The sequence below is a fragment of the Sceloporus occidentalis genome, unplaced genomic scaffold (genome assembly GCF_023333645.1).
Source record: "Sceloporus occidentalis isolate IW3139 unplaced genomic scaffold, rSceOcc1.0.p SCAF_5, whole genome shotgun sequence".
Taxonomy (NCBI): Eukaryota; Metazoa; Chordata; class Lepidosauria; order Squamata; family Phrynosomatidae; genus Sceloporus; species Sceloporus occidentalis.
In genome coordinates this window covers 138,546,363-138,565,605 of record NW_028316985.1, presented here as the reverse complement: position 1 = coordinate 138,565,605, position 19,243 = coordinate 138,546,363, and the positions used below count along the sequence as shown (strand labels likewise).

At 37.9% G+C, this 19,243-nt stretch overlaps 1 protein-coding gene across 7 annotated transcripts in view; it reads left to right on the top strand.

The window, feature by feature from the left end:
* GRIA2 (glutamate ionotropic receptor AMPA type subunit 2) overlaps positions 1-19,243 on the top strand; it is a 108,750-nt gene that overhangs the window by 83,218 nt on the left and 6,289 nt on the right. For all 7 annotated transcript variants that reach the window (XM_089525608.1, XM_089525607.1, XM_089525610.1 and 4 more), the window contains exons 11-13: positions 15-385; positions 6,282-6,480; positions 18,802-19,049. In XM_089525608.1, coding sequence (XP_089381734.1) covers positions 15-385; positions 6,282-6,480; positions 18,802-19,049 — 818 coding nt within the window. The remainder of the gene's footprint in view (positions 1-14; positions 386-6,281; positions 6,481-18,801; positions 19,050-19,243) is intronic.

Genomic DNA, 19,243 nt, shown 5'->3' with positions numbered 1-19,243 from the left:
TGTTTCCATTACAGAAAGCTGATATTGCAATTGCTCCATTAACTATAACACTGGTGAGAGAAGAAGTGATTGACTTCTCAAAACCCTTTATGAGCCTTGGGATATCTATAATGATCAAGAAGCCTCAGAAGTCCAAGCCAGGAGTCTTTTCCTTTCTTGATCCCTTAGCATATGAGATCTGGATGTGCATTGTTTTTGCCTACATTGGGGTCAGTGTTGTTTTATTCCTGGTCAGCAGATTTAGTCCATACGAATGGCACACTGAGGAGTTTGAAGATGGAAGAGAAACGCAAAGTAACGAATCATCTAATGAATTTGGGATATTTAATAGTCTCTGGTTTTCCTTGGGTGCCTTTATGCAGCAAGGATGCGATATTTCGCCAAGGTTGGTTACACACTCATTTCAGCTTTGTGCATTTTTGGTCTCTCGTAGGAAGTTCATGGTGCATATATATTCACTCTCAAGAAATACCAGCTGTTGAAATGTTTTTCAAAAGCATCCACGATCTTCTCCACGAAAATCAACAACACATGATGCAACCAGTGGACTGTTCAATTGGTTTCCTCCTAGCACTGATCTTTTACCTAGTGAACTTATATACACCATGCAGAGGCCATAAAATGCATAAGGTTCCTCTCATTCCATGCCTTCTTGGAGGGGTACCGTGTTTTTGCTGCATATTCTCATTCACAGCCAATGATGCACTGATTTCACAGGTGCTGTGATGGGAAAAAGGGTAGCACATTGTTAATGAGCTATGAAATACTTCTTTCCCCTTCACTTTTCACTTTATGTAGTGTCCTGCTTATTGCTTAAAACTTCCCCTCTACCTTTCGCAAAATTACTGGACTCTATTTAAAGGTCTTTCTATTTAAAGGTCTTCTGATAACTCAATAATTATGTGAATGTTGCAAAAGTGTGTGGGAAGAGAATTCTGGATACAGTTGTTTGGCTTACAAAAAAAAAAACCCTCTTGTTCATATAAGAATATAGACTTTGAGCCTATTGATTTTGGTGGACTTGAGTATTCTACAACTCTGAACCTAATGACAATATATGTTTTATTTATGTTGTTTTTGAAGGGTTACCAGCTGTTCATTTCCCTCATAGTGTGTGCAATGTTCCACACTCAATGGCTTCATTGGGCACATGTTCAAATATGAATATTGCATCAAAGCTGAAATTTAGTTAGTTGCAGAAGGTGGCAAGATTGCAGAAGGTAGTAAAGCTGGGAATTATTCAGGTCCACAAGCTGAGGGCCCACTATCCTAACATTGCACCCATTTCATTGTTTGAAATATATAGAAACAACACACATGCACACACACCCTACAAAGGTTTCTGAGGTGTGAACAGAAAATTGTGTCACTGGGGAATTATAAAATATCCTTTTTAAGTTTGGGTAATGAAAATAACATGGGTGAAACTAGCAGTGAATCATGATGCCATGTTAGACAATACGAAGGGAGTACAAAGCTGGAAAAAGTAATTTTCAATTCATTTAATTTTTTAAAAGTGGTGTTAATCAATGGGGATTTGAGATAAAGAAGAAAATGGGAAGGTGATAAGACAGATATGTTAATAAAATATATATAGTAGAAAGAGCTGTTGCACTATACTGTATGAGGCAAGTTGGGCATCTCTGTCAGTCACAGGCCAGGGTGGCCACAGGATCATCATCTCTGACAATGTGCTCTTTCTGGAGAGTTGTCCATTCCAAGTCTCTAGTAAAGAAGTGGGGCAGGTGCTTTAAAGTTGGCAATCAATAATTTGCAGTTGAAGAACAGTTTTAACATTAGCAAGAGTCATTCCGGTGCAGTTTTTCCCACTCTGGTGAGATGTATTCCTAATTAAATTCTTATTTACATTCCTATTACATTCTAAATTTAATTCTACATAAATAGTTGACCATGCTAATGTTATATAGATTTTTGTTTTTCTGGATATGTTTCATTTCCTATCCTTCCATCCTCCCTTCTGAACAAATGACTGTTCTATGGTTCTAGTTCTTCCTGTATTTCCTTTTAGTAATCACAGAATGGGTGGCTTCAGTCCCTTCTGTGTTGATTAAAAGAGTCTTGTCTGCTTATTAATCTTTCTGAAACAGCTAATTACATGCCTGCATCTGATTTGGTTGGATTAATATTGTTTACCAAACAGGTTGCTGTCATCAAATTCTCAGTCAGTAAAGGTGTGCTGCATTTTAATGGTAGAAACATTATGTTTACTCCCTTTTAAAATCAGCATGTGGGAAAGAAATGAGTTACTCAGGATTTCAGAGAACACTGCAAATAATTCAAAATTTAAAGCAGATTTGTCTTACTTGGAGAAATGAAACAGAAATTAAAATAAAAAAAATATTAATATATACTCTAAATCCTGACTGTAAAGCAGAGTTTCACGTATGTTAAATAGGGATGCAGTTCTTCACGAATTTCATTCTTAAGGGAAGTAATGAGTAATTTTAGCAATTTTCTTTCCACTGTGAGAAAGTCTTTAAAAGCTGTGCAATTTTCAATGAACATTCATGGTTCAGGACTTACTTTGTGCAAACTTTTGCACATTGGTATTTGCACAGAAAACTAATTTTCTCACTGATAATAATATTGCTATAGATAAATACAGTTTTTTGTGCAAGGAATGCTGTTTTCTTCAAAAAAAGTGTTATAGTTGGGGACTTATTCTGCACAAAATGATTACACATTTTGTTCATAAAGAAATGCATTTTCTGTGTATGAAACAGAATTTTTGTACACAGGAAATGCTATTATTGTGCAAAAATAAAACTTTTTGCACAGAAAATGCTGATAAAAGCACTATGTGTAAATTTTGTGCATAATCTCCAATTATGAAGATTCTTACCACTCTGGGATTCACCTTGTTGGGGTTTTTGATACTAAAGAAACAGATTTTTTAAAATAATAATCATAATAATAATAATTTTTAAATTATTTTTAATTTTTTAAATCATTTTCCAAACATTTTTGAATATTATTTCCATTCCTGAATATTATTTCCAAACCTAAAATAATATGATGGTGAAAGCTTTTTTGAGGTTAATAAATTAAAGCTTGGCTGCAAAGTATTTGCAATAAATTAGCAGCTGAATATGCATGTTAAAGTGGAAGACTAGTACTATGTTGATACAACACCCCCCACCCCAAACAAACAAAACCTAGATAAGTCTAAGCTTAAATATTTACCAGCCATTCAATATTTTACATTTATAATCATAGTTCATCATGCACCCACCCTCAAAACAGCCCTCATTTGAAGATCAGTATTTATCACTCCATATTGCAAATGATGAGGAATGTGTACGGTGTGAGAGAGAAAGAGAGGCTTCCTTGAGATGCCTGGATGAGTTCGTGGCAGAAATGAAATCAGGAATTCAAACAATTGTATAATAATAATTAATTTGTTTTATTTATATACTGCTATTCCAAAGATCATAGCGGTGAACAGCAAGTAAGCTAATTAGCAAGTAAGCTAATTTGCCCCCAACAGTCTGGGTACTCATTTTAGCGACCTCGGAAGGATGCAAGCCTGAGTCGAGCTTGGGCCCTTTTGCTGGTCTTGAACTCGCAACCTTGTGGTTTCGAGTGAATGGCTGCAGTACAGGCATTTAACCACTGCGCCACCAGGGCTCCAATTATATAGCAACTATTATGTTAGCTAATCCTATCCCAGATCACTATTGACCCAGACAAGATAGAACATTTCCTCTTTGAGAGAAAGGTGATTTCATACATAATACATCAAGTTTGTAATTTTAAACAGTCTTGCAGAATATCAGTTGAAGAATTAAAAATTAGACAGAGGTAGAATGGTGAAAAGCAATATATGTAGATACAGTATATTAGAGAAAGAAACCAATCAACATCTATGGCTGATAACCTACACTTGTGTATTTAGAGACCACACTTAAAAGTTCCTTCTCATGAAGGTGCTGCAAACTAATGCAGTAACTTTTGAAAAAGGGAAAAACCCACAGGCCTAATCCAGTATTGGAAAATTCCCCACCCAGCCCCAGAGGTCTATGTACAAGTTACTTCCCTTTCCCAAGTTCTGGCTCCTAAAGTCAAGTGGAAAAGTGTAGACCGTAAGATATATTCAGTTTGGTAATCATAAAATGCCCCCAATAATCTCTATCCCAAACTTACTTGAAACAGCAAACATGAGCTGAAAAATCCAGAAATGTAAATCAGACGAAAACCGTTACCAGAATACAGTTCAGGTAATTTCTGGCTGAAAATGTGATAGTATGAGCCACTGCAAACCAATCACAGTTGCCTTCTCTCTACCTTAATGGCTATCTTGAATGGAATTTCATAATTTCCAATCACAGAGGCACACCAATAAGGAACACATTTAGTTGGCAGTCACATACCCTATATTCTTATATCCAACAAGCAAAAGTGGAAGAATAAAGCTAATCATAATTACAGCCATTATAGGGGCTCTGACAGTGTCCACACGTGCAAGCTCAAAATGCTTTGCTTTTCATTCCCTTTTACAACTGGGAAAGGGCAAGGAAGAGCAAAGACAGGTTCTCAGTAGAAAAAGTGAGTAGAAAAACTCTATCCAGGAGAAATTAGGGACAAGGACATCGAATACGGAGGCTCATCATTCAGGCCACAATAGGTTGCAAGGAAAGGAATCTAGCTCCCAGTGGATTGCCACTCCTCATATCTGATCTAAAACTTTTTAAGTCTGAAAGTGTCTGTTCACATACCTTGCAATACCTCTACAGTAAACTCAGTGTGCCTTTTGAATTGTCCTGCATAGGATTGCTAAAGTACTGCCTTCTCTACAGGGCACTGATAAGGATAGAGGAAACTGCACACTTTGAAACAAATGCAAATGGGAAAAAATCTCTCTATTGAGCACACCAATAAGGAACATGTTCAGTTGGCAGTCACATGCCCTATATTCTTATCCAATTACTTCTATGCCTTATAAATAGTCCATCAATCAAAGAATTCCCACTTAAGGTGAAAAGTTGCTTGTAAATTCAAAAGGGCAAAGCTTTGAAAAAGTTTGAAACTATAGGCCACGTTATTAACATTTGCTCCAAAACTCTAAAATAGATTACAACCATCATTTTAAGGTGTTTTCCCCTCACTTTTGATTTGGTTCCTAAATTCCACCCTTAGCAGGATGAGAAAAATAAATATTCCTCATAGGTATTTGCAATTATATCCATGTTATTCTTAAATCACTTTGCCACCTAAAGAAATAGCAGTGATTGACAGCTTTAAAAGCTTTAAAATGGGATTGGATAAATCCATGGAGACTATCAGTGGCTCAATAAATATTCTCTTCAGTAACAACAATGCTTATATATTTGTTGATGGGGAGCATAAGAGTATGTTTCACTCATGTGCCACTGGTGGACTTCCCATGGACAAATGTTCAACCATGAATAGATAGAATGCTGGACTAGATTGGTTTTTCATCCACTGACCTAGACCCACTATATCAATGGAACTTACGTTTGACCTATTAAGTTTCCCCTATTTCGGTGGATTTACTCTATTTGAGACTAGCACTTGAATACGAGTCTAGGTTCTGAAATGTACTTTTTGTAAGATTTTTTATTTTATTCATGTAAGTGTAATTGTGTTTGATTTATATGAGCATGCAATCAGAGCATATCAGTTCAAAATCTCTTGCTGTGGTTTGATAGGTTTAATATTTGGCCTTCACTGTTAATTGCTGGGATTTTCTAATGAGACCATACAAGAATCTGCAGTGAAGTTCAAAGAGGACATAGTAATTTGTACCAAGAACATTACTTACTGATTCACTCAGTCAAAATATAGCTTCTGCGCATTGAATCCAGTTGTGAAATGTTCTTTGTACACATTAGTCATGAGCTTGAATATGTGTTTGAGTTGTCACAAGTAGGTTCACCTGAGTTATCATGAAAACCGTACTTTTTAATTTGGCAGCAATGTAATGTTAGCAGCTTTCTTTTACAGGTGTAGTGTCCAGTGAAGGACTGATGGATTAATACCTTAACTCAAGATGGGACTCCTGAATTTAATGACACCAATTGACCTGAGGAAAATTATCCTAGCAAATTTTTTAAAATATGTTTTTATATCCCACGTCACTAGCACTCATTGCAATTTGGGGGGGGGGGGGACATAACAGCACAGTATGAAAAACAAATACTTCCCTTTGTTACACAATGCAGCACATACATAGCCCTGGTAATGGTATTCTTTTCAGGATACTCATTTTATTTAAAAATCTATTCCGTGCTTATTATTAGATCCCTGTCTGGGCGCATTGTTGGAGGTGTATGGTGGTTCTTTACCCTGATCATAATCTCATCCTACACGGCTAACCTAGCTGCCTTCCTGACGGTAGAAAGGATGGTATCTCCCATTGAAAGTGCTGAAGATTTGTCTAAGCAAACAGAAATTGCTTATGGAACATTAGATTCTGGTTCAACAAAAGAATTTTTTAGGGTAAGACTCTTTAATTAATTTAATTCCTGGCTGGCATCCCAATGGTGAAACATATAGGTGTAAATCCAGCATATATCTAGACATGTCTTTTTAAGGTTGAAGAGGGAGGTATTGACTATTTATTTCATGTAATGGTTTGCTAACCACTGGAAATACCATTCTATTGCTGGGTCCCAGCCAACATGGTGATTTAATGGCTACAGGATGGTGGAGAGCACTTGAAAATCATCTAACTGTATTCCAGTAACTGGAAGCACAATGATGATGTCATCTTCCAGAACCACCAGAATACCTCTGTGAGCTATTAGAGGATGCTTTAAATATCATGCATCCATGGTCATACACTTCTCATCCACATACATCCTCCCCCAGCCATTATACATCCTCCCCCACCCATTATATATGTCAAGGGGGCTCAGAGAATGGTGAGTCCTCCCTGCAAACAAAGGGGAGATGGAGCAGAGATCTGCCTGGTGGAACTTTATTTTCCTTCACTGTGATACTGAATCTCATTCTCAACCCTTATTTTATTTGGAAAAATTAAGTAACAGCTATATTTCTTATATTTGCTTTGCTTTTCTCCTCTGTGGTTTGTGAAATGAATTGAAATACAAGGCCCATTATTGGCACTAGAGTTTAAATTATTCATTGCATGTATAAATCCAACACCAGCTTGTAATTTTGCTGCCAAATGTTGTCCTTGTGGAATGAATATAAAGAGCCAGACATGTGACCTGGATTTGAAATAAGCTGTGAATGCTCTGCAGTTTGCCCTGAACCCCCACCCCCACCCCAAAACTTGCTTTCCTCAGGTGTAATGGACATCTTTGGTCCTTTACCTGTGTTGAAGGAATATTCAGTTATTCAGGGCAGCTTCTGTTTCAAATTGGAGGAGAGACATGATTTTGTATTTTGATTTAGGTAGCAAAATACCTTGATATGGACCTTATGGAAGTAAAATCCAAAGGAAAAATTCAGATTTTAAAAAATAAAAATAAAATAAATAGAGGTAACAAACACATATGCATGCCACACACATCCCAACAAAAACAATTCTCTCCCCAAAAATATTATTGTTTTGCAATAATCAATCATTGATCTCTGCCAGTGAGAGGCGCCCGCAGCGTTCGTTGTCCACCTTCAACACTTTGCTTAAACCTCCCTCTCCTCCTGTCTCTTCATCATTCTCTCCTAATGACTTTGCTAATTATTTCATCTCTGAGATTACCACTATTCGCTCTGAGATAGTCCCCCCCCCCCCCGATTCTTCTCCTGCTCTTAATCTTCTATTGCCCTCACCTAAAAAAAATTCTGTTTCCTCCTGCCTCTTTGGATGAACTCACTACACTTCTGAACTCTTCTAAACCTGCAACCTGTTCTCTTGATCCAATTCCTACTCATCTTCTAATCTCTATAGCTCCCTCCTTTCTGCCCTCGCTTCTCCATATCTTCAATCTCTCTCTCTCTACAGGCTCCTTCCCTTCGGACTTCAAACATGCTCTCATTTCCCCAATTCTGAAAAAACCTTCTCTTGACCCCTCCTCTTTGTCTAGCTATTGTCCGATTTCTCTTCTTCCCTTTCTTTCTAAAGTTTTGGAACGGGTTGTTTATTCACGCTGTCTTGAGTTTCTTGAAGCCAACTCCATCCTCGATCCCTTTCAGTCTGGTTTCCGCCCAAGGCATTCTACTGAGACAGCTCTCACTAAGATTTCGAATGACCTTTTACAGGCCAAGGCTAATGGCCTTTACTCTGTACTCATCCTTCTTGATTTGTCTGCTGCCTTTGACACTGTTGATCACTGTCCTCTAGTTGATATACTTTCTGACCTTGGGTTCTCAGACTCTGTTCTCGACTGGTTTAGATCTTACTTGTCTGGCAGATCTTTTGCAGTAGTTGCAGGGGGCCAGACTTCTTCTCCTGTTCCCTTATCTGTTGGAGTTCCCCAGGGCTCTGTTCTGGGTCCCCTTCTGTTTTCTCTCTACACACTGTCCTTAGGAAAACTCATTAGCTCTCTTGGCTTTTCCTACCATCTGTATGCCGATGACACCCAGCTGTATCTTTCCACCTCTGACCTTTCTCCAAGGCTTGAACAGCAAGTTTCATCTTGCCTCACAGCTGTCTCATAGTGGATGCGCCATCGGCGTTTGAAGCTCAACATGACCAAGACGGAGCTTCTTGTCTTTCCTCCTAAGCCCACCCTTCAACTCTCCTTTTCTGTCTCTGTGGACAACATTTCTATTCAACCAGTCCAGCTAGCCCGCAGTCTTGATTTTATCTTTCTTCTCTGTCGTGTATCCCTCAGATCCAGACCACAGCCAAGGCTTGTAGATTCTTTTTGTACAATATTGCCAAAATCCAACCATATCTCTCCTCCTCTACTGCCAAGATCCTGGTCCATGCCCTAGTGATCTCACGACTTGATTACTGTAACGTCCTCCTGGCTGGGCTTCCTCTTTGTCACCTCTGTCCTTTAATCTCTGTTCAGCATTCAGCTGCACGCATTATCACTTCCACCCACCGCTCTGACCACATCTCTCCTGTGTTGGCATCCCTTCACTGGCTCCCCCTCCCTTTCCGCATTCAGTATAAGCTCCTGCTGTCAACATTTAAAGCCCTCCATGGACTGGCCCCTCCTTACTTATCAGACCTTCTTTCTCCTCACCTTCCCACCAGGGCCCTCCGTTCTGGTAGTCAAGGTCTGCTGTCTCAGCCCAGGATTTCCTCTGCCCCATCCCGGATTCGCCCCTTTTCACTTGCTGCCCCTCACTCCTGGAACCTTCTTCCCCCACAAGCAAGAGCCATCACTTCTTTAACCAGCTTCAAAATGGAGTTGAAAACCATCCTGTTCAGAGAAGCCTTCCCAGGCATTGCATAATTGTTGCTTACTATTTGATGTTCTTTTGGTGCCTGTTGATCAAACCATGTACTGTATATGTATTATCCCACTTGAGAGTATGTATTTTCCCTGGAAAATGATTAACCATCCATTATGAAGCCAAGCCCTCCCTCCAGTCCATCTGCCTTGGTCCAGGCCTTGGAGGTAGAGAGGAACTGCTGGACCTCTTACCCTTTTCCTCCACCACTCCCTTCTCCTTCTGTGTCATGTCTTTTTAGATTGTAAGCCCGAGGGCAGGGAACCGTCTAATTAAAAAGATTGCATGTACAGCGCTGTGTAAATTTACAGCGCTTCATAAATAAAGGTTAATAATAATAATAATAATAACAACAACAACAACAACATTAGGGATGCAAAGAATATTCAAATATTTACTCATTGTCGATGTGAAAGAATATGATGCCATATCATGATATCCCATCCCCTACCTGCCCCCCCCCCAAAAAAATGCTTTGAGATGTTTTTTTAATTTTAGTGCTTGCACTTGGAGATCTTGTTTTTAAAATTTTACAAAATATATGGTTACAATTATTTTTGTGGGGGAGTTAAATAAAATATTTTTACACAATACATTGTATTTTGTACCAAATACAGTTTTTGCATAAAAAGGGAAGAAGTCCAAAACGCAAAAAAATAAATAAAATAAACACATTTGAAAAATGGAAAGGACCCTCTTGTAAACTTCCTTAGTAGGGATGACCCTTTTGATTTGTTTTTGTTATGCTGAGAATGACATCAATGATGATTTATATTCCAAATGGATGTGTTCTACCGATTTCTTTTTTTAAAAACTTTGACAGATTTTTTTACTCTACAATCTGAACCATTTCTTTTTTTAAAAATAATCTTTATTAGAATTTTTATCCAATTAAAAGGAGTATACTATTACCACATCGTATTTTATCAGTTTTCTTTACTCTACACCCTTCAACCCCCCCCCCCCCGATTCTTACTCTTATCATTCTGTTACCTTTATTAGCTACGTTACATCTATTCCTCAATAATGTTAAGTTTTCATCTCCTTTGTCTCTCAATTACAACCACCTCTCTAGCTTATCTATCTAAGATTATACACTTTTCATTCATCTTTCCGCTCATATAACAAGACGGTTTATCTCACCATCTCATTTTCCGTCTTCTTTCCCTTTCGCTTATTAACTTAGTTTCCCCTTTATGTATAATTTCCTCAAATTTAGCCAAATTGGATCTTCCTCTCTCCTTTCCTCTTCCTTAAGTTTCATTGTCAATAAATCCATTTCTATCACCTCTAAACTTTTCTCTAGCCAAATATCTATCCCCGGTATCTCTTTATTTCTCCAAAACTTTGCGAGTGTAATTCTAGCTGATGTAACTAAATATAATAATGGTTTAATTTTTTCCCCTCACTTCTTTATTTTCTACTATATTCAGTAAATACAATTCCGGTAACATCAGGAATTCCAATTGTATTATTTTAGTTATCCTCTTATGCACTTCTATCCAGAATTTATGAATTTTGGGGCATGTCCACCACATATGATATAATCTTCCAACACTTTTCCCGCACTTCCAACAATTGCCTTTTTCAGTTTTATACATTTTTGCTAATCTGTTTGGAGTTATATACCACCTATATAGCATTTTATAGTAATTTTCCTTTATATCAGAGCATAATGTAAATTTTAGATCCTGTCCCCATGCTCTTTCCCATGCATCTAATCGAATATTCCTTCCTATATTTTGCACCCATTGTATCATGTGATGTTTTATTTGTTCTTGTTCTAATTCTAGCTTTAGTAACAATTTGTAAAATTTAGAGATTTTCTTTTTCTCTTTATCTAATATAATCAAATCTAATTCTGTCTTTTTTGAAGTTATTCCAAATTGTTTTTAATCTGAACCATTTCAGTGCATTTAAATGCATAGTTTTCTTTTACCACAACAAAGTCTATTAGGAGACTTTTGAGCTATTATCAAATTTATGCTGCAAGTCTACTTCCCTGTTGGTAGTCCTACTGCTTTTGATTGCAGTTCAAATTTTAGTCCAGCTTTGAGTTATTTCTGTAAATGACATGCTAATTATAGAACCTCATTTTGAGAATAATAGATTTTAGTAAGACAAAATGAAAAAGTTATCTGATGGCCCACTAGATATGTAGATTGCTAATTAATTTGATAAATTCTTCATAATTGAAATCCTTAATTGAGTGTCTCTAGGAAAGAGTTTTCTTTTATGAAGGCAGCTTAATGAATATAAATGGAACACATTGTTAAAACTGATTGATTTGTGTCTTAGCAATCTCATGAGCTGTGCAGCTTTTACGTACATAGAGATGCCCTTGATTATTGTCCAGAATCTTTGAGTGACAAGAAGATAATAGACTAAAGAAGGGGCTACTGGTGGCATATTATTAGTTAAATGTTCCACAGATGTTTATTCTGTTGCCACTTTGGTCTGTGCTTCTCAATAAGTACAAATGTAGTGCTGGTCCCTGGCATGTAGGTGGAAAAAATTCCAGGTGCCCAACATCAGATAGCTTGAGAAGCACTGAGTTAGGGGCTGTGCAGACCAGCCTTAAAGGCCAGCTTGGAGTCAGAGTCGGAACATGGCGTCCACATGATGCACACCCCAGATCCGCCCCGTGTGCCAATCCACACAGTGTGCAGCATCATGGGGTTTCTCTGCTGCTGCATCCGCATGAAGCAGCATTGAAGGAGCGCCATAAAGCTACAGCGCTGCATCTATTGAGCCCTTTGCAGGGCACAAAAAGAGCTGCTTTTTGCGTTTCCTTTCTGCACCCTGCAAAGGCCAGATGGGGGGCACGGCTTGCAGTTTCTGCAGCCCCGATCTGGCTGTAAAAGAGGAGGCTGGAGGCCACCCCTTAGATAACATTTATTCATAAACCACTAAATCCTGCAACTTGTGAATTACAATATTGATAGACATTTTCTTTGTGATTACATTTTGTCATGCTAGAATGGAGAATTTCACAAGTTTCTTCCACATTGGACAAGACTTTTTTTTTTTAATGAGACTTCTGGCAAAAAAAAGTGATGGTTTGTATTTGCATAAAATAATGGGGGCTGCACAAAATGCAATGTATTGCGTAAAAACATGTTCTCTTCCAAAGACTTTTCTTGTGCAGAACTACAGTGGACCCTTGCTATCCACTGGGATTTAGTTCCATGATCCCCATGAATAACAAAATCCGTAGATGCTCAAGTCCCATTAAATATAATGACAGAGCAAAATGGTGTCCCTTATAAAAAATGGAAAAATCAAGGTTTGATATTTGAAATTTATACTTTTTTTGAACATTTTCAAACCGTGGATGCTTGAATCTGTGTATAAAAAATCCGTGTATAAGAAGGACCAACTGTATTATTTCCTGTTACTGCTGAAGAAAAAAACAGCACTGATCTTTTAGCTCTCATACAGAATTCAGTGCTCATCTGTATGAGAACTAAACTCACAGTGGTACCTTTGTTAAAGGGTGACATGTCAAGATACCCTTTTTCAATGAGGACAAGAACATTTGTGAATATGATTTTTTCATCCCTTGATAGGGACCTGCTTCTTGAAGCTACAGTGTGTTGGGAAATCCAAATTTTAGCTTTTCTATCCTCTCAAACAGAAGAATATGATATAGGAAGGTTTCTGTCTAATGACCTCCACATTATCAAATACTGACTCACTACCAAGAAGTTCCATTGAGACAGAGATTCGTCAAAACCTAAATGACTTTTTTAAAATGAATTTTATTGATAAAACAAGAATATAGATACAAAGACAAACAATACCGACAAATGTATACAACAGGCAAAACAATCGTACTTAATCACACAAAATATATAAGAGGAAACCTAACTAAAAGAACTCACCCTTTCCTTTTACCTTCAACTAATCTTCCTTTCTTAATCTTTCTTACTTCTTACTTTCCTTACCTCCACCTCCTTAACTAGCCTTAATACTTAGAATCGACCTACACTAACCCTCTACACTTTCTTCTCTCCTCGCCTATTCCTAATCTTCTTCTTCTTCAGCCCGTTACAGACCGCCCCTTTGGGGTGGCCTGTAGGTGCACCTTTCCCCGCCGGATCGGGGCCTCAGCGACCAGAGCGGCAGCCACTGAGGCCCCGATCCGCCTCTTTCCGGGCTGCGGGGAAGCGGCAAAAGGCCCCTTCCCCGCAGCCTGGAAAGGGGTGTCCTTGGGGCTTCAAGCTCCAAGGACACCCCGCGGCGGCGGGGAGAAGGAGAAAGAGGCCGCTTGGCCCCTTTCTCCTTTGGTCCGTTGGGCGCAGCCATCTGAAGGATGCACCCAGCGGACCAAATGAGGAAGGAGCTCCGAAATGGAGCTCCTTCCGGGGTCGCGGAAAGGGCACCCTAGGCACCCAGCCGCGACCCCAATACGTCACAACCGCGCCGCCTCATTTGGAGGCGGCGCGGCCATGACATATCAATGGTGGCGGCTGTGCAGAACAGCTGCCGCCATTTTGTCTGCGCGTACTTTTAAGCCCGTATGTAACGGGCCTTCGTTTCCTCTTCCTACTGTTCTTCCAAATTCATTCTACCAATCATAGACATATTTACAAACATACAACATAAAAAAATGACTTCCTATCACCAGTATCTGTTCTATTTTTGGCTAACATGCCTTTCTTGAAATGCAAAGATATTACAAACTAGACCCACCTACCCTATATCAAATGTAACAATTAAATTATTTATAAATCATAATACATTATATAATCTTAGTTACAGACAGAGAAAATATTTATATATACCTCTCATACATAACATGTGGCAATATTACCCCATTTGGATTCCAAGAATTTATAAAATCCTTCCCAGTCATCACTATTCTTGCTTTTAAAATTATCCTTCAAAATTTGAGTCAATTTGTCCATTTCTATACCTTCATAAATCTTAAATATCCATTCTTCCACTGAAGGATTGGACTGGCTTTTCCAATATTGCGCATAACAAATTCTTGCCGTTACGACCAAATAATACAACAGTTTTTCCTCTCTCCCCTTAATTTCTTCTTCAAAGATCCCTAACAGAAAGCATTCCGGATTGTGTTTAATTACCTTACCCATAATTAGATTAATTTGATTGTTAATCATATTCCAATATTCTTTAGCGAATTTACATGTCCACCAACAATGGTAGAAGGTCCCAACTTCAGTCTTACACTTCCAACATTTGTTGTTTGAGTTTTTGGACATTTTCGCCAATTTAACCGGGGATAAATACCATCTAAAAAACGTTTTGTAAAAGTTTTCATGTAGATTCTGGGAGACCGTAAATTTGAAATTGTTTCTCCATGTTTTTCCCCACTGATTTAAATTCATAGGGTGCCCAATATTGTTAGCCCATGTGATCATCTGTTGCTTCATGACTTCTTCTTCCAAGTCCCAGCTTAACAGCAATTTGTATAGCTTCCCTATCACATTTTTAGTATTATCTACCATACATTGAAATAGTTCCGACTTATCTCGGGGTGGGGCAAATCCAAATTCCTTCTTGTCACCTTTAAATTGTTCTTGTAATTGCTTGTAAACAAACCAGTTTATGTTTCACCCTTCTTTGTTTAATTGGTTTTTAGTTTTTAGAAACAAATCAGATTTACTAGTGTCAATAATATCTCTATACCTAATCCAATCTCCTTCTTTATGCATCTCTTTTCTGTAGAAAGTTTCTTGTGGCGAAGTCCAACTAGGTATTTTCGGGATTATTCTCAGTTTATATCTATTCCAAACCTTAATTAGTGAACCTCTTATACAGTGTGATCCAAATGATCTATTCTGTTGCCCTTTCCCATATATCAGATATGCATGCCACCCGAAGAGTATTCCATCCTCTTCTGCATCTAGCAGTGTGTTATTTTCTAGCATAATCCAATCCTTGGTCCATAGCAGGCAACATGCTTCGTAATATATCTTTAAGTTTTGTAAATTTAGACCGCCTCTTTCTTTTGCATCTTGTAGTAGTTTAAGTTTAATTCTTGGTTTTCCCCCTTTCCAAACAAATTTTGATAAGTCTTTCTCCCACTCATAAAAGCATTTATTGGGGATTTTAATGGGCATAGTTTGGAACAGATATAACATTTTGGGCAGAACCATCATCTTTATAGTTGCGATCCTTCCCATCATGGAAAGCTGCAGTTTGTTCCATTTAATCAAATCACTTTTTATTTCCCTCCATAATTTACTGTAATTATTATCAAATAGTTCCGCTAATTTATTAGAGATTTGAAGCCCTAGATAATTAAATTTTTTAACAATTTGAATGCCCGATATTTTCTCTATTTTCCCTTGTTCATCCTTGTTTAGATTTTTTGTCAGAATTCCTGATTTGCTTTTATTTAATTTACAACCCGACACCTCCCCAAATTTGTCTAATAATTCAACAATATTTTCAGTGCTTTCATCTGGGTTCATACTTGGTATTAAAATGCAACTTTGATCAGAAATGTTCTATAAAATGCTTTAAAAGTCATTTAGGGAACCAAGATGAAAACCTAAATGACTTTTAAAGCATTTTATAGAACATTTCTGATCAAAGTTGCATTTTAATACCAAGTATGAGTTGGAAGACAAATAGGAAAGATTATGATTATGACTTATTATTATTATATTATTATTATTATTATTATTATTATTATTATTATTTATTTTATTCAAGTCTCCCAATAATGAGACTCAAGGTGGTTAACAACATATTTTAAAACAATACAACATTTTAAAAGCAATACAAAACTTTGATAAAAGTATAAATAAAAGAGTACAATGTGAAGCTGAAGGCTTTCACAGCCAGCATCCATAGTTTTCTGTGTTTTTCGGGCTATGTGAACATGTTCTTGAAGAATTATTCTTGATGTTTCACCTGCTTCTGTTGCTGGCATCTTCAGAGGAGCCACAAACACTTAGATAACTTCAGCAGGAAAGAAAAAAATCTGAAAATAAACTAAATTTCGCTACCAGTCCTGAAAAACACCAAAATCAAGACTCGGCACATGCAAATGAACACCATTTAGGGTCAGGGGTCTCCCCTGCAGACAATGGATTACTAATTAAATAAACACAAATCCCCTAGGCATATTCTCAACAACTCACCTCCAGGTTTTGCCATTCAACACAGTACAACACACAAACTTCACAATTAACAGGCAAACCACTTCCTCCCAACCAAGGGTCCCACAGGTATATATACGCCACATGCTTCCATGCCACCATCCTCTGAAGATGCCAGCCACAGATGCAGGTGAAACATTAAGAATAAATTATTCCAGAATGCAGCCACATAACTTGAAAAAAACACAGAAAACCATAAAACAGTACAGTACATCATTAAAATCCCATTCCATTCAGTTTCTAAAAAAAAATGGTGGCACAAGAATGTTTTCAGTTGCCAACAGAAGGACAGGAGGGAGTGAGCTATCCTGCCCTCCCTCAGGAGGAAATCCCAAAGACTGGGAGCAAGCATCAAATGAGCCAGAAAAGGTAAAAAGACACAGATAAGTTCTGTTCCAAAAGATCTTGAAGTCTAATGGGCTCATAAAGGCAATTCAGTCCTTCAAATAGTTTTGACTCAAGCCGTCTAGGGCTTTATAAGTTCCTCTTCTTCCAAACGTGCTCCTGCAGTAGGTTAGACGAGGTCAATAAGAGGGTGGATTGACTGCAACAGCAGAAACAGAAGAAAAGTTCAACAGGCCTGTGTTTATGGTCTGCCCAGTAGGCATTCAACAGTGTCCATTGCCACCACCACAGGATATGGGAAGTTTTCTATATGGGTACATAGAAAGCTGCTTTTTATTGATTTTTATTCATTTGGTACTGTTGACTGCCTGAAAGCAGCTCTCCAAAGTTTCATACAGATATTTTTCTAACCTCTTTCAAATAGCCCCCTAACCTTCTGTATGTAAAACATATTGCCTACCATTGAGTTACAGCTCTACACTTCATGTAATTTATAGTGTCCCCTGAATGTATGGCAGGACACATCAAAAAGTATGCTTCCCACTGTGCCTGGGATGGTCTCTCTGCATGCCCAGCTAGATTGTACTATAGGAGCATATCCTCTGTCTTTTGCCTCCCTACCTTTACAGAGGTGAAGTAAATATTGGGGGGGGGGGGAGCTGGCAACAGGAATGGACAAAACCCATATTGTGATAACACAAGTGTTAGACTGAGCTCATAAAAGGGAGGGAAATATTCAGCAGCAGCTTGTTTCTGAACCCTTTCCGTATCCCACCCCATATTTTGTCAATTTAATTCCATTTAGTGTGTCTGGAAGTTACTGAATGAGCTAGTTTAGAGCATCATTCCTCCCATTATTAATCTGGACCATTATAGAGAGGGTAAATAAGTGCCTTTATGTCCCACCTATCATTGCAGTGCTCTAGTACCTCTCACTTTTGGCCTATCTAATTTTTAAAAAACCTGACACATAATAAGCCACGTTGATAGGAATTTTAACTGCTCCAGTCCACAGTTTTCCTCCTTGGAACACCAAAATGTCTTGCTAGGTTATCTTGAAAACATTTCTAATCTGTCAAAGACACTTGCTACACATGATTCCCAAACTTTGGTCTTCCAGGTGTTTTGGACTTTAACTCCCAGAAGCCCCAGCCAGATTGGTCAACAGTTGGGAATTCTGGGAACTGAAGTCCAAAACGTCTAGGACTAAAGTCAAATATTGAATTTTATCTCATTCATATAGATTCAGAGTATTACAATTATGTGTGTGACATCTTAGGATGCAGTTGTAGAGTTGGCAGCATGATTTCACCAGAAGTAATATCAATTCATAGCAAATCTGAACCACAAGCCTGGGGGGAAATGACATAAACTTTATTTGAGATTATATTCAGCAGTAATTGTCTATGGAAATATCTATAGAAATATCTGTATGTAGTAGTATGGTAGAGCCAGTATGTTATACTGGTTTGAATGTTGGACGAGTACTCTCAGAGATCAAGGCTTAAATCCCTGTTTAATCACAGAAATCTCAGAGGAAGGCAGTGGCCAACCCATCTGAACAAACCTTTCTAGGAAAACCCTGTGATAGGTTTGCCTTAGCATCATCATAAGTAAGAATTGACTTGAATGGATAAAACAAGAACAATCCACTACTATATCCACAGAGTTATCTATTAACGAAATATATGTTTGGTAGTGCTCTTTAAGAAATGATATAATGTAATATAATTAAATTGGTTAGCCATGTAAGATATTTTCTTTTATGCAAATATTTTAGGATTTATATAGAAAAACCAGCTGAGTGGTATTTCAAAATCTATAATTACGATAGACTGTTCTGTGCCTCTTCTCCATGAAGCTAGATATTAGCTTAATGCTCCATAATTGGTGCCGTTTTTTCTGTTAATAGTTTGTATTGACTTCCTATGTGGATAATTACCTACTTGACCTCTTTCTGCAGAGATCTAAAATTCAAGTATTTGATAAAATGTGGACCTACATGAAAAGTGCAGAACCATCTGTATTTGTGAGGACTACAGCTGAAGGTGTAGCCCGTGTACGGAAATCTAAAGGAAAATATGCGTACTTGCTGGAGTCCACCATGAATGAATATATTGAACAAAGAAAACCCTGCGACACCATGAAAGTTGGCGGCAATTTGGATTCCAAAGGATATGGAATTGCAACACCTAAAGGATCCTCATTAAGGTGGGTGGAATAGTATAACAATATGCTCAATGTTGTTATAGTATCCCACCTACCCTGATGTATCTTTTTACTAATTTACATGGTTTGTATATGGATAAGAGGTAACACTCGAACATAGAATTCCCCCATAACCTTCTGTTACCATTGCCTGTAATGACAATACTTACAGACATTTGGATTTTTCTTGAATTTTC